Source organism: Catharus ustulatus, chromosome 3, assembly GCF_009819885.2.
Source record: "Catharus ustulatus isolate bCatUst1 chromosome 3, bCatUst1.pri.v2, whole genome shotgun sequence".
NCBI classification, from domain to species: Eukaryota; Metazoa; Chordata; class Aves; order Passeriformes; family Turdidae; genus Catharus; species Catharus ustulatus.
In genome coordinates, this window is record NC_046223.1 from 119,640,331 (window position 1) to 119,661,251 (window position 20,921).

A 20,921-nucleotide genomic window follows, 5' to 3' on the forward strand; every position below is an offset into this window, starting at 1 on the left:
TCATTCTCCAGGGATGCTGACTGAGGGCAAATAAAATCAGGAATTGCACTGAGGGAATCCTTGAGCAGTCTCTGGAACCTCTGTGCTCCCCCAGGGGTGCTGGGGAGGGTTCAGGGTCTCTGGTTGTCCCAGTAAAATCAGGAATTGCACTGAGGGAATCCTTGAGCAATCTCTGGAACCTCTGTGCTCCCCCAGGGGTGCTGGGGAGGGTTCAGGGTCTCTGGTTCTCCCAATAAAATCAGGAATTGCACTGAGGGAATCCTTGAGCCAGTCTGGAACCTCTGTGCTCCCCCAGGGTGCTGGGGAGGGTTCAGGGTCTCTGGCTCTCCCTGGGTTGTGTCCTTGGAGGAGCCCAAGCCATCAAATGGAGGTTTTGGTGTAATTAAATGTAAATTCAGGATGCAAAGGAGTGACTTCCTCTCCATCTGCTCTTGCTTGCCAGGTCCTGGAGAAGTATCCCAACACCCCCATGAGCCATAAGGAGATCCTTCAGGTTATCCAGAAGGAGGGACTGAAGGAAATCAGGTGAGTTGAGTGACCCAGGACACCCCTGAGCTGCCCTGGTTCAGTTTGCTGTTCACCCCCAGCTCCTGAGGAGTTTTGGGACTGAAATGTTGCAGGTTTGGGGTCTGGGTTCCCTTTACATCCCCAGGGGTGCAGGGCTTGGCTGCAGCTCTGTCACAGGGTAACCCAGCCCTGCTCAGGCCTTCAGGCTCCAGGCTTGGAAGAAAACATTAAAAATAATTAATTTTTTTCTTTAAAAATGAAGTGAGTGGTCAGTGTGACCTCAGCAAAACTCAGAGTTACCCAGGGAGTAACAGAGCAGTTTCAATTAAAGGTTCTCACAAGGAAAGTTTGATTCCTGGTGCTGCTCTCCTCTGTGTGATAATTCCTTAGGGACATTCCTGATCCTGGGCAGAGCAGGGCCAGCTCCATGGGATCCATCTGGGTGGGCATGGAACTGCACAGCAGCTCCTGAGCTGCTCAGCTGCATCCCAGAGATCCCCTCTGGAATCCCTGAATCCCAGAATTCAGCTCTGCAATTCCTGAATCCCAGAATTCAGCTCTGAAATTCCCAAATCCCAGAATTCAGCTCTGGAATCCCTGAATCACAGAATTCAGTTCTGCAATTCCTGAATCCCAGAATTCAGCTCTGGAATTCCTGAATCACAGAATTCAGCTCTGAGATTCCTGAATCCCAGAATTCAGCTCTGGAATCCCAGAATTCAGCTCTGGAATTCCTGCATCCCAGAATTCAGCTCTGGAATCCCAGAATTCAGCTCTGGCATTCCTGAATCACAGAATTCAGCTCAGCAATTCCTGAATCCCAGAATTCAGCTCTGCAATTCCAGGATTCAGCTCTGGAATCCCAGAATTCAGTTCTGCAGTTCCTGAATCCCAGAATTCAGCTCTGGAATTTCTGCATCCCAGGATTTAGCTCAGCAATTCCTGAATCCCAGAATTCAGTTCTGGAATTCCTTAATGCCAGAATTCAGTTCTGCAATTCCAGAATTCAGCTCTGGAATTCTTTAATTCCATTCTGGAATCCCACAATTCAGCTCTGGCATTCCGGAATTCCTGGAGCTCTCTGAATTCCTGGCTCTGCCAGGGCTGAGTGAGGAGCAATAATCCAAAATGCAAGTGAAATACAAAGGATTTGTGTTTGCTAAGGGCAAAGGAAAAGAGAGGGGCTCAGAGAGGATGGGCTGGCCCTGCTGATCTGTTTTGGAATTAAGCAGCCATCCTAAATTTGACTTTAATTATTAATTTATCCCTTTGCCAGCTGGATCAGGCCATCCATGTGCTGTGCAGGAAATAATCCAGGGTCAGGAGCAGGAATTGCTGTGCCAGCAGCACCTCCCACCCCAGCTGGGGCTGGCTTGGGGAATGGGAAATGGGGATTTGTCACCCCCAGGGAAATGGGAAATGGGGATTTGTCACCCACAGGGAAATGGGAAATGGGGATTTGTCCCTCCCAGGGATCCCAATGTGCTCACCCAGCTCCTGGGGAGGGACCAAAGGGAGTTCCAGCTTTGCCAGCCTGGGGCAGCTGCAGGTCTGTGCTAAATAAATTAAATATTAAATATTTCTAATCCAAATGCACAAACTGCTGCTCAGAGTCAGCCTGGAGCTCACTGGTCAGTGCTGGTGGCACAGCACAAGGGCAGCAAACACCCAGCACTGACACTGATGATTTTTTTTACTAAAATTCAGTGATTTTTGGGCAGAGCCTGAGGCAGTAAAAGCTGCCAGGTGGATGTGGGGGTCCCCAGGCTCTGAATCCTCCCCCTGACAGTGGCTCAGGGGTGTGAGCCTGGACTCAGCTGGCTTTTAAATAAACCAGAGATATCTCTGCTGGCTTTTCCTCTCAACAGCCAATAATGCACAATATTTTCTTGGATTTTATGGGGGGCACCATCCTGGGAGCCTCTGGCCAAACACAGCAGCTGGTTTTGCCCAAATAATGGTTAAAAATGCAATAATTTGGGATAAATACATATTGGGGATAAATAAAGGATTCCCACAAAGCACCTCCTCCCTCAGCCCTGCCAACCCTGACTTTGGGGTGTGTTTGTTGTGGGGGGTGATGAGTTAAACATCACTTTTCCCATCAGGATCTGGAAATCCCTGTTTAGGATTTTACCCAAGGGGTTTTAGTGGTGACTCAGAGGAGTTGAGCCTGGATTCCTCAGCCATCCCAGAGCTAAAATCCCATTTTTTATGTGAGCTGTAATGCCTGGGATTGATGGGAGAGGTGAGTCAGCAGCAGGGAATCACTTCTGGCTGGAGTGATCACTTTTAAATCACAAATTTTCATTTGTTGTTGGATCTCCCTGCTCTCCCTGGGTGTGTTAAGGTCAGTGTAAGAGCATCTAATCAAAATGAGCTTTTTGGAAGATACCTCTGCTGGCTTTTCCTCTCAACAGCCAATAATTCTCCTTTTTTTTTCTTGGATTTCATGGAGAGCACCATCCTGGGAGCCTCTGGCCAAACAAGGAAAATAATCCAAGCCCTGAGTCCATGAGAGCAGACAGGGAGGATTAAATACAATTATTTATTTTGTGCAGGAGGAGCCCCTCAGGTGGCTCACCCCTGTTACAGAGTGTGAAATCCCAAACTGACAGAATATTCACTGCCCTCTCAGCCCTGCCCAGCCTGCCTGGGGCACTTTGTGCTGTTTTTCCAGGAGGAAACTGCAGAGTTTTCCTGCTGTGCAGGAGGATTTCAGTGTTGCAAGGAGAAGAGTGTGTGGTTTGAATTTCTTCTTTGAAAATGAAGTGAGTGGTCAGTTTGAGCTAAGCAAAGCTCAGAGTTACCCAGAGCAGCCTGGGTTAAAGATTCTCACGTAGAAAACTCGATTCCTCTGTTGGTGAGGAGCCTCAGGGCTTGGAAAACACCAGAGCTGAAAAATAATAAAAAAATAAAAAATATATATTAAAAAAGCCCTGGATTTGGGCTTTCTCTTCAGGCTGGCTTGTGGTTCTGTAGCAGAAATACAGAGAGGATCCCAAAAGTTAAATTTATCATTTAAAATGAAGTTAGATTTTACCTCTGGGCCCCAAAAGCCTGGGAGGAAGGAGGCTCTGGGATCAGGAGCTGCAGGTTCCCATTCCCTGGGGATGAGCAGAGCTGGGATCCTGGGGCTGCAGAGGGATTCCATATCCACATCCCAGTCCCTGCTGTTCCTGCAGCTCTGGCTGTGCTGACAGAGCTTTCATTAAATCTGTTCATTAGCCCAGCCTCAGTGAGTTCTGGGAGCTTTGTGCTGTCCCCCACACTGATCCTCTCAGATGTGCAATAATTTGTATTTTGGGGAGCCCAGATGTGCAATAATTTGGATTTTGGGGAGCCCAGATGTGCAATAATTTGGATTTTGGGGAGCCCAGGTGTGCAGTAATTTGGATTTTGGGGAGCCCAGATGTGCAATAATTTGGATTTTGGGGAGCCCAGATGTGCAATAATTTGGATTTTGGCGAGCTCTCAGATGTACAATAATTTGGATTTTGGGGAGCCCAGGTGTGCAATAATTTGGATTTTGGGGAGCCCAGATGTGCAGTAATTTGGATTTTGGGGAGCCCAGGTGTGCAATAATTTGGATTTTGGGGAGCCCAGGTGTGCAGTAATTTGGATTTTGGGGAGCCCATGGGTAAGGAAAGCCCAGGATTTGGGGTGCAGGGCTGCTGGAGCAGTGTGGGGGGATGAGGAGTGAGTCAATCCCTGCTCCATGGGGTTCCCAGCCAGGGAACATCCCCAGGTGAGGGGTTCCCCAGGGCAGCTCCTGGGCTGGGTTTGGCTGTGGGGAGGTTTGGGGGGCTGCTGACACTCCATTGTTTTGCTGAAGTTGTTAAAGGGCTGTTTCTCTCCTTTTTTTGGGCTGCACTCCACCTGCAGAAGGTAAGAGCACACCCTGCCATTCCCTAATGCTGCTGCTGCTCCTGGGAGTAACCCTGGAGTAACCCCTGAGTAATGCTGGGATCCCTGGGCTGGGGAGCTCCTCCCTGTCCCTGTCCCTGTCCCTGCTGGGGCTTGCCTGGGGGGCTGTGCTGCTCTGTGGGGTCTGCATGTGGGGAATGCTTCCCTAATCCCTAATCCATAATCCATAACCCCTAATCCATAATTCATAATCCCTAAATCCTATCTTGCTCCTGGGAATGGGGGTGGCTGCACCCTGGGGGGAGCCCTGGCTCACAGAGCCCCTTTGGAGGGGAATGCTCCACAGGAAAATTGGGAATTCTCCCCTGGTTACAAACAGGGGGATGCTCTGAAGGAAAAAAGGGAATTCTCCCCTGGTTACAAACAGGGGGATGCTCCACAGGAAAATGGGAAATTCTCCCCTGAGCAGAATGTGGATCCAGGCAGTGAGGTGGGAAATGATTCCTGGGGGATTCTTTGGAGCTTCCCTTGGCACTGCTGAACATTCCCTGGGACTCAGTGACCTCATGGGGACATCCCAGGACATTCCCAGGGCTCTTCCCTGCCCTGCAGCTCCCTGTGCTCCCTGCAGAATCACTCCAGGGTCTGCTGGGCTGGGAAATGGAGCTGCAGAACAAAATCACCTTGGGAGAGACAGGAATCCCCTGGGATGGGCTGGAAAATCCAAAATGCATCCTGAGGGGAAGCAGAGGGAAGGGTTGGGAATTGGAAAAGTCACCTCAGTGCTGAGGCTTTGGAGAAGGGCTGGGGGGAAAAGGGATTGCAGGGGAAAAATGGGATTGCAGGGGGAAAATGGGATTGCAGGGAGGAAAATGGGATTGCAGTGGGAAAAATGGGATTGCAGAGGAATTTCAGTGCAGGAAAAAGGGATTCCAGAGGGATTCCAGAAGGGAAGGGATTCCAGGGGGATTGCAGTGGGAAAAATGGGATTCCAGAGGGAAAAAAGGGATTCCAGAGGGAAAAAAGGGATTCCAGGAGGATTGCAGTGGGAAAAAAAGGGATTGCAGAGGGATTGCAGTGCAGGAAAAGAGGGATTCCAGAGGGGAAGGGATCCTGCTCCCCCTCCACCCTTCCAGCCCAGTTTGGGGGTCCCTGTGCCCAGTTTGGATGTTCCTGTGCCCAGTTTGGATGTTCCTGTGCCCAGTCTGGGGTTCCTGTGCCCAGTCTGGGGTTCCTGTGCCCATTTGGGGTTCCTGTGCCCAGTTTGGATGTCCCTGTGCCCAGTTTGGATGTTCCTGTGCCCAGTCTGGGGTTCCTGTGCCCAGTTTGGGGGTTCCTGTGCCCAGTTTGGGGTTCCTGTGCCCAGTTTGGATGTCCCTGTGCCCAGTTTGGATGTTCCTGTGCCCAGTCTGGGGTTCCTGTGCCCAGTTTGGGTGTTCCTGTGCCCAGTTTGGGGTTCCTGTGCCCAGTTTGGGGGTCCCTGTGCCCAGTTTGGATGTTCCTGTGCCCAGTTTGGATGTTCCTGTGCCCATTTGGGGTTCCTGTGCCCAGTTTGGGGTTCCTGTGCCCAGTTTGGGGGTTCCTGTGCCCAGTTTGGATGTTCCTGTGCCCATTTTGGATGGTCCTGTGCCCAGTTTGGATGTTCCTGTGCCCATTTTTGATGTTCCTGTGCCCTCTCTGGATGTTCCTGTGCCCAGTTTGGGGTTCCTGTGCCCAGTTTGGGTTCCTGTGCCCAGTTTGGGGTCCCTGTGCCCATTTTTGATGTTCCTGTGCCCAGTTTGGGGGTTCCTGTGCCCAGTTTGGGGTTCCTGTGCCCACTCTGGATGTTCCTGTGCCCAGTTTGGGGTCCCTGTGCCCATTTTTGATGTTCCTGTCCCCATTTTGGGGGTTCCTGTCCCCATTTTGGGGGTTCCTGTGCCCAGTTTGGGGGTTCCTGTGTCCATTTTGGATTCCTGTGCCCATTTTTGATGTTCCTGTGCCCATTTTTGATGTTCCTGTCCCCAGTTTGGGGTTCCTAGGTGCTGGATGCCATGGGAACAGGATGGTTCCTCCTGCAGTGCAGAGCTCACAGCAGGCAGGAGGTTTGGGTGTGGCAGTCCCAATTCTCCCCAAATTTCCTGTTCCATTTCAGACCTCCCTGGGATTGGTTGGCTGATTTTATCCACACACATTTAGTGCTGAGCTCTGCCAGGCTGGGGCAGCTTTCAGAGACTGGCACAGGACCTGGGCAAACAAAATAAAAACCAAACAAAAGCCCCTCCAAGGTGGTGAAAAGATGGATGTGTCCCCTCTGTCCTGGCTGGACAGCAGAGCTGCCCCTCCCAGGGGAATTGCACAATTGGCTCCCAGCTGTTACCCCACAGCCCTTGTCCCAGTACAGCAGGGTTGTTTTTAGGGAAAAACCCTGAACACAACTTTGAATCATTCTGGAGCCCCTCCCCAGCTCACCCAGAGCTTGGAAGGTTCCTGTGCCCAGTTTGGGGTTCCTGTGCCCGGTTTGGGGTTCCTGTGCCCAGTTTGGTGTTGGGCAGAGAAAATTTGGAGAGCCTGAACTGGAGGGGCTTTTGTTTGCTTTTTCTTGGGAGTGCAGCATCCATGGGCTGGTTTTACTGGTTTTACTGGTGCTTCTGGGGCAGCTTCAGCTTTACTGGGGATGGGAGATGGATGGGGGGTCCCTGGGGGCTCTGTGGGGTCCCTGGGGGCTCTGTGGGGTCCCTGGCTGTCCCTGTGTGGGGTCCCTGGGGGCTCTGTGGGGTCCCTGGCTGTCCCTGTGTGGGGTCCCTGGGGGCTCTGTGGGGTCCCTGGCTGTCCCTGTGTGGGGTCCCTGGGGCTCTGTGTTCCCTTTAGGGGTGGGAGATGGGTGTGGGGTCCCTGCCAGTGCCCATATGGGGTCCCTGGGGCTTTGTGTTCCCTTTGGGGATGGGACATGGATCTGTGGTCCCTGCCCATCCCTGTGTGGGGTCCCTGGGGGGCTCTGTAATCCATTTAGGGATGGGAGATGGATCTGGGGTCCCTGCCTGTCCCTGTGTGGGGTCCCTGGGGCTCTGTGGGGTCCCTGGGGCTCTGTGTTCCCATTAGGAATGGGAGATGGGTCTGGGGTCCCTGCCAGTGCCCATATGGGGTCTCTGGGGCTTTGTGTTCCCTTTAGGGATGGGACATGGATCTGGGGTCCCTGGCTGTGCCCATATGGGGTCCCTGGGGTCCCTGGGGCTCTGTGGGGTCCCTGGGGCTCTGTGTTCCCATTAGGGATGGGAGATGGGTCTGGGGTCCCTGGGGCTCTGTGGGGTCCCTGGGGCTCTGTGTTCCCATTAGGGATAGGAGATGGGTCTGGGGTCCCTGCCCGTCCCTGTGTGGGTCCCTGGGGCTCTGTGTTCCCTTTAGGGATGGGAGATGGGTCTGGGGTCCCTGCCCATCCCTGTGTGGGTCCCTGGGGTCCCCAGCAGCCAGGGCCACCTGTGGGGTCTCTCTGCAGTGGGACCTCCCCCCTGGCCTGCCTGAATGCCATGCTGCACACCAACTCCCGGGGAGAGGAGGGGATCTTCTACAAGGTGCCGGGCCGGATGGGCGTCTACACCCTCAAGGTGAGAGCCAGGGAAAACAGCCTGGGCCAGGATCCCACAGGCCCTGAGGCTGCAAAACCCAAAGGGATCCTCGAGTCCAAGCCCCCACACCCAGGGATTCCTGGGGCACCTCCAGGGATGGGCATCCAAAGCTCCCTGCCCTCCCTTTCCATGGGGAAATCCTGCTGATGTCCTCATTATCCAGGGTGATCCCAGGAGGGAACTGATCCCTCCCCTCTGGGCTGCAGGTGCTCCTCTGTACCCACAGTGCAGTGTGCTGCTGGAATTACTGTCCCACAAGTGAGAGAGTGATTAAAATGTTAATGCAGCTTGTATAAGAGATGAGAAATCACCTTGTGCTCAGAGTCAGTGAGAGAGGGAATCACGGGCAATGTCTGGGTGGCATCTTTAAAAATGAGCTTTTATTTTCAGTACTAAAGGAAACTGGCTCACACCATTCCTGATTTATCTCTGGATCCCCAAATCCCACCCAGTGCCACCCCTGCCATGGCAGGGACACCTCCCACTGTCCCCATTCCCAGTGTCCAGCCTGGCCTTGGGCACTGCCAGGGATCCAGGGGCAGCCCCAGCTGCTCTGGGCACCCTGTGCCAGCCCTGCCCACCCTGCCAGGGAACAATTCCTGCCCAAGATCCCAGCCAGCCCTGCCCTGTGGCACTGGGAGCCATTCCCTGTGTGCTGTCCCTCCATCCTTGTGTTTGAGGTGGTGAGCAGGGAATTCAGGAAGGGCAGCTGAGGAATCACCTGGGAGGTGACAATGGGGACAGAGCTCAGGCTGTGTCACTGCATTCAGCATTCCCAGGGACTCCCAGCAGGGTGTGGGGCCAGCACTGCAGCAGCTGTGGGTCACACTTAAACCCTTTAAATATCACACTCAGTGCTTGCTGAACAAATCCCCTGTGCTCTGGGGGCTTTGCTGGGGCTGTCCCTGTCACCTGGCTGACTGTGCTGTGGCCCTGTCGTGTCCCCTGGCAGAAGGACATCCCAGATGGGCTGAAGGAGCTGTCAGAGGGCTCTGAGGAGAGCAGTGATGGCCACTCAGACTCGCAGAGCTCGGAGCACAGCAGCTCCAGCAGCGACGGCTGCGCCACCAAGGAGGGCAAGAAGAGCAGGTGGAAAAGGAAAGGTGAGTTCTGTGCTGGGAGGAGGGGGGAGCTTCTGCCTACTCCAGTGTGGGAGACTGCTCTCCCTCCAGATTTGCATTTTTTGTTTGTTTTGTTTAATGTCCACCCTTAATCTTCTCCCTCTTCCTGCTCCCCTCACTCACACACACACACAATTCCTTGCCCGAGGCAGGGCATGATTGAAAAGGTGTTTGCAGTGTCCTGGTGAGGGTGAGGAGTCCCTGAGCTGTCCCTGAGCTGTCCCTGAGCTGCCAAACCTGCCCAGGGGGATCACCTGGGCCAGCCCTGCCCTGCAGGCCCACACCAACCTCTGCTCTGTGGGGCTGTGAGCCCTGAAAGCACCAGGAAAATGTTACAAGAACCTTGGAATCCAACTTGGCTCCAAATCCATCCTGTGACAGGAGAGCTGTAGGCAGCCTGCTGGAAATATTGTCATTTTTAACAAATCCTCTCGAAATATTTGGTCAATAAGGGGGATTCTGGCTACTTTTCCTTTATTTCCAATGTTCCAATATTAGGTAAAAGCCTGTGAGGGAATTTCTGTATATTTTAGAGAGATATTCTGTAGAGATTTGAGATAAAAGCTTTATACATCACATAACCAAAGGGCTGGAAAGGCAGGGGGAACCCAGGTGAGTGGAATTCTGGAGTGGAATGGAATGGAATGGAATGGGATGGAATGGAATGGGAAGATTTGATTTCATTTTCAGTGTTCATTTCCTTCATGCATCTGAAAGGGTTTTTTCCATCTCCTCCAGCAAACACTGCAGCCTCATGGTCTTGCTGCACACAAAATTCCATCCAATAGCCAGCAAGGAGCATGGAGAGCAGAACTGCAGCAGAAAATGTTCTCAGCTGTGGTCATGGCCCTGGCCTGCAGTCAGGGAGGAGGGGCAGTGACAGTGAGGGGATGTGCAGCCCCAGGAGCCCCTTCCCACCTCCCAGCCTGGGTCTGGGGCACAGGAGAGGCAGGGCAGAGATCCTCAGGGCTCCCTGAGCCTGTTCCTGCTGCTTGTGTTTCCCCTTTTGTCCATTTGTTCTTTTTAACCACATTCCAGTGAGAGGATTCCTGTGGAGCAGCAGCCCAGAGTGCAGGGACATCAGCACAGAAACATCTTCCCTCATCCACAAAATCCTGCACCTCAGGGAGGAGCTGGGAATGTCCCAAACACAGCAGGGGCTGTCCTGGGGCACCTGGGAGGTGGGGTGGGTGTCCCCAGTCCTCTGGGGGGTGACACAGACCCTGTGCCCATGGCCATGGGGTGACACAGAATCTGTGCCCATGAGGTGACACCCTGTGCCATGGGGTGACACAGACCCTGTCCCCATGGGGGTGACACAGACCCTGTGCCATGGGGGTGACACAGACCCCTGTCCCCATGGGGTGACACAGACCCTGTCCCCATGGGGGTGACACAGACCCTGTGCCATGGGGTGACACAGACCCTGTCCCCATGGGGGTGACACAGACCCTGTCCCCAGAGGGGTGACACAGACCCTGTGCCCATGGGGTGACACAGACCCTGTACCATGGGGTGACACAGACCCTGTGCCCATGGGGTGACACAGACTCTGTCCCCATGGGGTGACACAGACCCTGTCCCCATGGGGGTGACACAGACCCTGTCCCCATGGGGTGACACACACCCTGTCCCCAGAGGGGTGACACAGACCCTGTGCCATGGGGTGACACAGACCCTGTCCCCATGGGGTGACACAGACCCTGTCCCCAGGGGGTGACACAGACCCTGTGCCATGGGGTGACACAGACCCTGTGCCATGGGGGTGACACAGACCCTGTGCCCATAGCCCCCAGCAAAACCAGCCCAGTTTCTGTGCTAAAAAGGAAAAATACAGGGGAGAAACCAAAAGATGGTGAACCCAACCTTGAAGGAAAAGGGGGAAAGGAGCCAGGCCAGAGTATGGCTGATCCTTCTCCATCAGCCAGGGCTCAGCTCAGCCTTGGTACAGCTGGGGATCCCTCCTGGCTCCCAGAGGTTGGTCTGTCCAGCTGAGTCTCTGCTCAGTGTCTATAAAAAGGTGCTGAAAACAGCTTGGAAGGTTTGGCTGAGGTTAAAAGAGGTGAGAGCAGGAGCTGTGGAGTGTGGCAGTGAATTTAATGTCTGTCTGTGCTCCCTGCAGTGCCCTGTGCCTGGGGAGATGGGGATCAGGGGTGAAACTGCTCTGAACTGGGGATTTCTGCAGTGTCCCTGGGCACAGAGGAAACCCTGGGAGCCAGGGAGGTGACAGGTCACAGCTGGAGGGTGGCACCTGCTCTGCTGGGGCAGCCTGGTGTCCTCCAAGGGCCAGGAACAGGAGAATAAAGGGATTCTGTTTTGGTTCTGACACTGTTCCTTCCTACAGCAGGCTGGGTGGAAATTCCAGCTTTTCCAAAAGCAGCAATTCCTGCATGTGGCTGGGGGGAGCTGCTTCCTGAGGGTCCTTGTGCATCTCACTGGGGATCTGCAGGCACACAAATGTGCTTTTCCTTGTTCAGGCTGATGGAACTTCTGTCCATGGAGCCCCAACTGTGCCTGATCCCCTCCTGTCCCCATGAGTGCCACATCCAGGTGACACCTGCAGGGATGGGCACTGCAAACCTCCCTGGGCAGCTGTGCCAAGGCCTGAGCACCCTTTCCATGCAGAAATTCCTGCTGGGCTTTGGGACAGACCCTGGCACCTTTGCCAGCTCTGTTCTGTTTGTGTCACACTGAGCTGCCACCACCTGTCACAGCCCAGTGCTGGCAGCAGCTCCATGTCAATGGTGTCTCTGCTGGGACCTGTTTGTCACAAATGCTCTGGGTTTGGTTGAATTTCCTCTGCAACCGTTATGCAAAGTGGAATCTTGATGCATAAACTGCATGAAATAAACACCCAGAGAAATGCAGAATGCTGAGTGAGGGGACATGAGGAGTCCTCAGAACCATTGGGGGGGTTGCAGGATTTGCCCCAAATTACCCAAAACATCCAGGGGGGGTCGGGCTCTGCTGCCAGGGAACAGGGACAGGACAAGGGGAAATGGGCTCAGGCTGGGCCAGGGCAGGCTCAGCTTGGACAGCAGCAGGAATTTCTGCATGGAAAGGGTGCTCAGGCCTTGGCAGGGGCTGCCCAGGCAGGTTTGCAGTGCCCATCCCTGCAGGTGTCCAAGGAAGGGCTGGATGTGGCACTGAGAGCTCTGGGCTGGGGACAAGGAGGGGATCAGGCACAGCTTGGGCTCCATGGGCTGGGAGGGCTTTTCCAGCCTCAGGGATTTTGGGATTTCTCTCATTTCTCCTGCACTTGGTGCTCTGAGCAGCTCTGCCCCTCAGCAGCAGCAGAGTCCTGACCTGCAGTGACACTCCCAGCCCAGACACTTCCCCTCTGAAGGACTCTGAGCAATTAATAACCCAGATTTTATTTTAACTGTGTCCTTTGGCTCTCCTCCCTTTCCATGTTTCCAACTCTGTCATTCCTGTGGTTCCTGATGCTCTGAGGAGCTCTCCTAAGGAGCTGCACTTTTCACTTGGGCTTCTTGGCAGGGTGTTCCTTCCAGTCAGATTTGGTTTTGTTTTCCTCATTTGTAGGAAATGAAATCTTTGGAAGTGAAGAACAGGAATTAATGCTCCAGGCTCTGCCCTTACTGACACATTCCTGTGCCCTCTGGATTTGTCATCTCCCAGGATTTCAGACAGTTATGGAATGGTGTTGGGAGGGACTCAAACCCATCCCATTCCATGGCAGGGACACCTCCCCCTGTCCCAATTCCCAGTGCCCAGCCTGGCCTTGGGCACTGCCAGGGATGCAGGGGCAGCCCCAGCTGCCCTGGGAATTCTGTTCCAGGGAGGAATGAGTCAATGTGCAGTGAGCTAGTTAATAGCTGAAGAGTTAGTTAATAGTTAAAGGATCAGTTAATAGCTAATCCTAACAGTTAATAGCAGCTTCCTGACTTCCAGGAGCATCCCAGCCTGTGAGAGCCTTTGGGGGCCTCTGGGAGCTTCTGGGAACCTTTGGGAGCCTCTGGGAGCCCCTGGGAGCCTTTGGGAGCCCCTGGGAACCTTTGGGAGCCTCTGGGAGCCGCTGGGAACCTTTGGGAGCCTCTGGGAGCCCCTGGGAGCCTTTGGGGGCCTCTGGGAGCCCCTGGGAACCTTTGGGGGCCTCTGGGAGCCCCTGGGAACCTTTGGGAGCCCCTGGGAACCTTTGGGAGCCTCTGGGAGCCGCTGGGAACCTTTGGGAGCCCCTGGGAACCTTTGGGATTGCCAGGGGTTTTTAATGCACCTTTGCAAATTGATGGAAATCAGTCTGGGGTGTGAACTGGCATTGCTGCTGGGTGGGCTCTGACATTGGAGCTGCTCCCTCTGGCAAAGGAGGAGCTGAATTCAGTCCTGGCCCATCCCTGGCAGTGCCCAAGGCCAGGCTGGACAGGCTGGGAGCCCCAGGGATGTGTCCCTGCCATGGCAGGGTGGCACTGGGTGAGCTCTGAGCTCCTTCCCAGCCCAAACCCATCTGGGATTTGGTGATTGGGGGTTTGCTGAGCTCTGAGGGACTCTGTGTGCTCAGGGCTGGCCGTGGCTCAGGGACAGACGTGACCTCAGCACATGTGGTGTCCCAGGCAGCCACAGTGACACTGAAAAAGAGAAGGGGCTGTTCTGGAGAAGTGTGAGCAGCAGGAGGATCTGCACTGTCACAGCTGGGGTTTCACACTTGGGGCATTCCCAGGGCACATCCAGGCTGTGCTGCTTCCAGGGCTTCCTTCTCCCAGCAAACACAGACCAGTTAATTCTCCCTGCTGTCCTGGTGCTCCAGGGGCATGGTGCAGCCCAGGCTCCCTCCAGGGAGGGACATTTCCCACCTCCAGCACCAGGGAGGGATTTGGCTGCTGCTGGAGCAGTGCCCTGGGGGTGTGCTGGAGTTCCTGCTGTGCTTTTACACCTGACATCCCCAGGATGTGGTGACAAGGCACAACTGCAGCTCTGCCAGCACAGGGGCTTCTCTTTTCTCTCTCTTAGTTTGGTGTTGCTGGACCATGGCCAGGGGGAGCCTCCCAGAACTGCTCGTGCTGGGTTTGTGCTGCTTCCCAGGGCATCCTGCTCTGAGAGCCTCACTGATCCTGGCATTGATAGAACCAGACTGCCCACACTGGTTTGGGTGGGAAGGGACCTTAAAGATCATTTAATTCCAGCCCCAGCACCTCCCACCGTCCCAATTCCCAGTGTCCAGCCTGGCCTTGGGCACTGCCAGGGATCCAGGGGCAGCCCCAGCTGCTCTGGGCACCCTGTGCCAGCCCTGCCCACCCTGCCAGGGAACAATTCCTGCCCAAGATCCCATCCTGTGGCACTGGGAGCCATTCCCTGTGTCCTGGCACAGTGGGTGGCACTGGGTGGCTCTGAGCTCCCTTCCAGCCCAGCCCATGCCAGGATTCTGTGATTAACCTGAGACATTCCCATGCTCCCCCAAACGTGTTTTAATGACTTCCCTCCAGGATTCTCCTATCACACATCTGGAGCCCATTAGCTGTTTAAAATCAGGATATTTTAAGCTCATGACTGCACAGTTGAGGGGGGATTTAATATTTTTAGCTCAGCTTGACTTTGCTCTGAGCCCAGATGACTGAAGTGCAGCTTTTCCAGTGGAGCTGCAGAGGTGGAGCAGGTGGAGCCATGGACATGGGCACAGCCCCTGGAGCCCTGGCAGTGCCCAAGGCCAGGCTGGGGAGCTGTCCCAGGTTTGGAGCAGCCTGGGCCAGTGGGAGGTGTCCCTGCCAGGGCAGGGCTGGGATGGGGTGGTCATCCTGCTTCAGTTCCTGAGGCCATCCCTGTCCCTGTCCCTGAGCTCCCCAGCTGCTCCCTGCCAGCTGTGAGGGTCCCTGGTGCCATCCCTGTCCCTGTCCCTGAGCTCCCCAGCTGCTCCCCCGCCAGCTGTGAGGATCCCTGGTGCCATCCCTGTCCCTGAGCTCCCCAGCTGCTCCCTGCCAGCTGTGAGGGTCCCTGGTGCCATCCCTGTCCCTGAGCTCCCCAGCTGCTCCCTGCCAGCTGTGAGGGTCCCTGGTGCCATCCCTGTCCCTGTCCCTGAGCTCCCCAGCTGCTCCCTGCCAGCTGTGAGGGTCCCTGGTGCCATCCCTGTCCCTGTCCCTGAGCTCCCCAGCTGCTCCCTGCCAGCTGTGAGGGTCCCTGGTGCCATCCCTGTCCCTGAGCTCCCCAGCTGCTCCCTGCCAGCTGTGAGGGTCCCTGGTGCCATCCCTGTCCCTGAGCTCCCCAGCTGCTCCCTGCCAGCTGTGAGGGTCCCTGGTGCCATCCCTGTCCCTGAGCTCCCCAGCTGCTCCCTGCCAGCTGTGAGGATCCCTGGTGCCAGCCTGGCCTTGCTGCTCACAGCAATCCCTGGCACAATCAAGCACTGATCCCTGGCAGTGAATTCTGCAATCCCTGTTTGTGCCTCCTCTCCTGCCCACATCCTTGGTGTCTGTGTTGAAGAATTGTGTGACAATTTTGGTTGGCACCTCTGTGCTGGAGCCCCTGGGCCCTGGAAGGGCTCTCAGGTGTCTCCCTGTGCCAATCACTTCTGCCAGGCCTTTGTTTGTCAGCAATACCCAAAGAGGTCTCAGAAGCCTTTGCTGAAATCCTCAGGAACTCTCACACAGCAGAATTCCTTTTCCTTCCCGTTCTGTGCATTCAGTGTTCAGAGAATGCCGGGTTTGGGAGCTGCCTGCTCAGGAGCTGTTCTTTCATTGCCTGCTGAGTGACTCCTGAGTGTCCCCAGGCAGGGCCACCCCAGCACAAACCTCCCCTGTCTGCTTCCTGGTCCCTTGGGTCACCTCCTGAATCCATGGCCTGGCACTTGCAGCAATCTGCTGACTCTGCAGGGTTTTTTTTAAGAGAGGGGTTTACATTTATAAAGTAAAAATTTATATTAATAGAATATATATATTATAATATAATATTAATATAAAATTATATTAATATAATTATAGCTATAGATATTTAGTAGATATTGTATATATTATATTTATATTTTATATTGCATATTTATATCTATCTATATATTGATATTTGTATTTTAATCTACATTTATATTTATATTTACATTTATATTAATATATATTTATATTTAAATTTATGTTTTTAGTTACCTCTGTATCTATGTCTATATCTATGTCTGTGTCTGTATTCTATTTATATACTTATACACCTATCTATTTATACTTAAATTTTTATCTTTATTTAGATCTGTATTGATATATCTGTATTGTTATATTAATATATTAGTATTTGTATTTTGTTTACCTTTATATTTATATTCATATTGATATATTGATATATTGATATTTATATTTGTTTTATATATTTATAATTATGTTTCTATCTATATTATTGTTATATATATAACTATATATAGATATATATCTACACTAGTATTAATATTTATATATTTTTATTTTCTATTCCTATTAATATATTTATATCTTTATATGTTTACATATATATATCTATATTGCTATGTTGTTACATTTATATTTCTATCTATATATATTTATACATTTATATTTATCTATACTTTAATCTATATATTTGTATTTATCTATGTATTTATATTTACATTTATATTTATATTTATATTTACATTTATATTTATATTTATATTTATATTTATATTTACATTTACATTTACATTTATATTTAATTTCTGTCCCACAGTGTCGTCCCGCCTGGCCCCCACGGCCTCCCCGCAGTCCGGCTGTCCCTCCCCCTCCATCCCGGGCAAGGGCCTCTCCTCCTCCCAGAAACACAGCAAGAAAGCTCTGAAACAGGTGAGAGGGGTCCTGGGGAGATGGGACATCAGCCTGGGGTGGGATGGGATCCTGGAGATCCTGAGACATCACCCAGGGGTGGGATCCTGGAGATCCTGGGACATCACCCACAGCAGAGATGGGATCCTGGAGATCCTGGGACATCACCCACAGCAGGGGTGGGATCCTGGAGATCCTGGGACATCACCCACAGCAGGGGTGGGATCCTGGAGATCCTGGGACATCACCCACAGCAGGGATGGGATCCTGGAGATCCTGGGACATCACCCACAGCAGAGATGGGATCCTGGAGATCCTGGGACATCACCCACAGCAGGGATGGGATCCTGGAGATCCTGGGACATCACCCACAGCAGGGGTGGGATCCCAGAGCTCCTCCTGCAGAGGATGACAATATTCTGCTCTTCAGTTCCTTGCTTTTTCCCTAAAAAATGTCTGGACTTTAAGCATCATTATTTTAGAGAAAGGCTGTGAAATGTGATTTCTTTCCCCTTCCTTTGGTGAGATCCCATCTCTTGCTGCTGTGGGAGGAAATGGGTTTGGTAAATTCAGTCTTTGGGGGAAAATGCACTGACTCCTTCCCCTGCTGGGCAGCAATTCCCTGCCAGGGAATTCCAGGGGCTGCATGTCCACGTGGAGGGAAGGGCAGGGAAAGAGCAGGAATTCCATGGGCAGAGGAGAAGGGAGGAGAGCAGGAATTCCATGGGCAGAGGAGAAGGGAGGAGAGCAGGAATTCCATGGGCAGAGGAAAAGGAAGGAGTGCAGGAATTCCATGGACTGAGGAGAAGGGAGGAGAGCAGGAATTCCATGGGCAGAGGAAAAGGAAGGAGTGCAGGAATTCCATGGACTGAGGAGAAGGGAGGAGAGCAGGAATTCCATGGACTGAGGAGAGCAGGAATTCCATGGGCAGAGGAGAAGGAAGGAGAGCAGGAATTCCATGGACAATGTCTGGAGGAGAAGGAAGTTTGTTTGTGTTTCAGATTTGCTCTCCTGGTGAGAAATTCCTGAATCATTCCCAAGTGTGGGGCTCACAGGTTTGCCCCACTGCCCTGCTCAGGTTCCCAGGATCCTTAGGAAGGAAATGCTTTATCCAGGCTGGGTTTTCCCCTGGGGAGACACAGAATGTGTGTGAGGAGCCCTGGCTCAGTGCAGGTGGAATCACCAGGTGTCCCTGCAGGATTTGCTCTCCCAGCCCAGCCTGTTTCCCTGTGTCCTGCTGAGAGACAGGTGTTTGTTTAAAAAGGCAGGGGCCTCTCTTGAAAAGGAAAATGTAAACCCTTTCTCTTCAAATTATTGTAATTCTGAAATTAGGGGGCTCTCAGACAAAGACATGGGAATAGGAATAACAGTTCTGTACTAGGGAAATTAAAATAAAAATACAGAAATACAAAAAACCCCAAACCCCAAGCCCTGCCAGAGTGAGAATCCAAGCTGACACCCGTCAGTCAGGCAGGGTGTTGGCAGCAGTCCCATCCCATGGTGCTGCATCCTCCTGCAGTGACAGATGTGGCTCAGCTGGAGCAGTGCTCCTGTACAAGGTGCAGTTTCCTCCCAAGCTCCAGGGATGATGTGGAAGGGTCTGGTTTTCCTCTGGGATCCAGTGGGAAAGGCTGCTCTGATGTTCCAAATCTCAGATTTGATCAGGGTAGGAAATGTTTGGCTCCTCCCCTGGGTGGAGCATCTCCCCAGGGATGATGGAATTTTATCAGCCATGCCCTGGGACTCAGTGGCCATGGACAGGAGAGATCTCCTGGAGGGAGGATGGGCTGTGGGACAGATAAAGATCCCTGCCCCAGCTGGTTCAACAGCTGGGGATAAACAGCCAGCCCTGGTCACACCCTGCTCTGTCACCCAAGGCACCCAGGATCTGCAGGGACAGAGGAGATGCCAGCTTTGGGAATTCCCTGTTCCCCTGGGGCTGATTCCCCACCCCAGTCTGTGTTTGTTGGGTTTTCACTGCACCCAGCTTTTCCTTTTCTGAGCTTCCCAGCCCAGCTTCCACTTCCATCTGAATCCCTAGAGAATTGCTTCCCTCTATTTGGGCAGGATATTAATTAGACTCTCTGCATTCCCCAGCCCTCATTAATCCTGGCTGGACCCCAACATCCACACAGGCATTTCCCTCCCCAGGGGATCAGGCTGGCTCAGGTGCCCAGAGGAATCCCTGGAAGTGAATCCCTGGATCCCTGGAAGTGCCTCCAGGTTGGACACTGGGGCTTGGAGCAGCCTGCGACACTGGAATGACAGGGGTGCAACTAGAATTTATAAAAAATAGCTACAAAGAGGGAATTGGGATGGTGGGAGGGAGGTACAGGGCTGGAGAACACCACAAGTGAGTGAAAGGGGAATTAAGGAGCTCCCATGTCCTTCATTCTGTCTGTGCCCCATTCCAACATTCCCAGAGGGAAGAGGGAGTGGATTTCTGAGGGAGAACCTTTAACCCTGGGGCTGGGAATGTGGATGGAGCTCCAGAAAGCAGGATTTGGTTCATCCCTACATCAGAGCTCAGCCTGGACAGTGCAGCTGAGCAGAAGCTCAGAGCTGTGCCACCCACACCTGGGGGAGGGCACCAGGCTGCATCCCTGAAAATCCTCTGGGAAATCCTCACTTGGAGGTGTGAACTGCAGGGTCAGAACTGAAACTGCTCATCCTGCTGGAGATTCCTCAGCTCCCACATGGTCTGGCTTGGAAAAACCCTCAGTGGAGTGGAGCCCAACCCTTCCCAGCACTGCCCAGCCCCAAGTGCCACATCCAGGTCCCCAAGTGCCACATGCACAGGGCTTTGGAATGCTGGGATCTCACATCCATGCAGTGCTGTCCCATGGGAGCAGCCAGCAGTGCATCAGGACACACAGGAGTTGTGCCCCCTCCATCCCTGGAGCTCTCCAGACCCAAAGGAGTCTCCTGAGCAGGAGTGGAGATTCCAGAGCTCCTTTCCCACCAGAATTATTCTGGGACTGTCATGGAATGGTTTGGGTGGGAGGGGATGTTAAATCCCACCCATCTCACCCCTGCCATGGCAGGGACTCCTCCCACTGTCCCAGGCTGCTCCAGCCCCAATGTCCATTTAAATCCAATATCATTTACATCCAGAGATCCCCCCAAATGTTTATAACAGAGATCAGAAGAATGACACTGGCAGGGAATTCAGAGGTTCCTCCTGCTCTCACCTCCAGCACTGCAGGGCCAGGAGCTGAGGGGACAGAGGAACAACCAGGGATTGTGTTGGCTCAGCCAGGAGCTAAAGGGACACAGGAACAACCAGGAATTGTGCAGGCTCAGCCAGGAGCTGAGGGGACACAGGAACAACCAGCAATTGTGTTGGCTCAGCCAGGAGCTGAGGGGACACAGGAACAAACAGGAATTGTGCAGGCTCAGCCAGGCAGGCTCGGAGCACCTGTCTGAGCTGGGCTCTGCAGTTTGGTGATTCCTGTGAGTGCCAGGGCTCTTCTCTCTCTTCCCTGAAATTTTTCACCTCAGGAACAGGAGGTCAGTTCAGTGTTGCTGTGCACTGAACACTTCTCCAGGCTCTGGGGGAAGGGGCTGCATAGGAACTATTTGATATTGAACTATTTAATTTAACTATTTAACTGTTTAAGAAAGGATCCAAGGTGTCCCTTGGTTATCCCAGTGTGCCTGGTGTGTGTCCCTGCACTCTGACAGGGCTGTGCCTTCCCCAGGAGCAGCTGTTATTACTGTCCTTGTTGTTATTATTACTATTATTATTATTATTATTATGGTAGTGATGGTCCCTAGTTAACAGTGCCCCTCATTTGTGTCCCTGCAGCACAGCACATCCTGTTACTCCTGTTCTGAAATTCCCTGGGATCCTTGATCTCCTGGCATTTTTCTTTCTCCTGTTCTGAAATTCCCTGGGATCCTTGATCTCCTGGCATTTTTCTTTCTCCTGTTCTGAAATTCCCTGGGATCCTTGATCTCCTGGCGTTTTTCTGCTGTCGAGGTCACTGGTTTGTGTTTTGGTTTCTGCAGACACAAACCCTGGTTTGCAGCTGAACCAAACCCTCCTGCCAGAGCCCTGGGTTCCTTTGGGGCCCAGCACAGAG

The 20,921-nt window shown here is 52.9% G+C and overlaps 1 protein-coding gene across 2 annotated transcripts in view; it reads left to right on the plus strand.

Annotated features, from left to right (window-relative positions):
* The window catches only part of ASXL2 (ASXL transcriptional regulator 2), a 48,091-nt gene that overhangs the window by 16,143 nt on the left and 11,027 nt on the right, over nucleotides 1–20,921 (plus strand). The window contains exons 2-6 of one of the 2 annotated variants that reach the window (XM_033056412.1): nucleotides 443–525; nucleotides 4,393–4,395; nucleotides 7,847–7,955; nucleotides 8,929–9,079; nucleotides 16,745–16,857. In XM_033056412.1, coding sequence (XP_032912303.1) covers nucleotides 443–525; nucleotides 4,393–4,395; nucleotides 7,847–7,955; nucleotides 8,929–9,079; nucleotides 16,745–16,857 — 459 coding nt within the window. The remainder of the gene's footprint in view (nucleotides 1–442; nucleotides 526–4,392; nucleotides 4,396–7,846; nucleotides 7,956–8,928; nucleotides 9,080–16,744; nucleotides 16,858–20,921) is intronic. The other variant, XM_033056413.1, reaches the window with a different exon arrangement.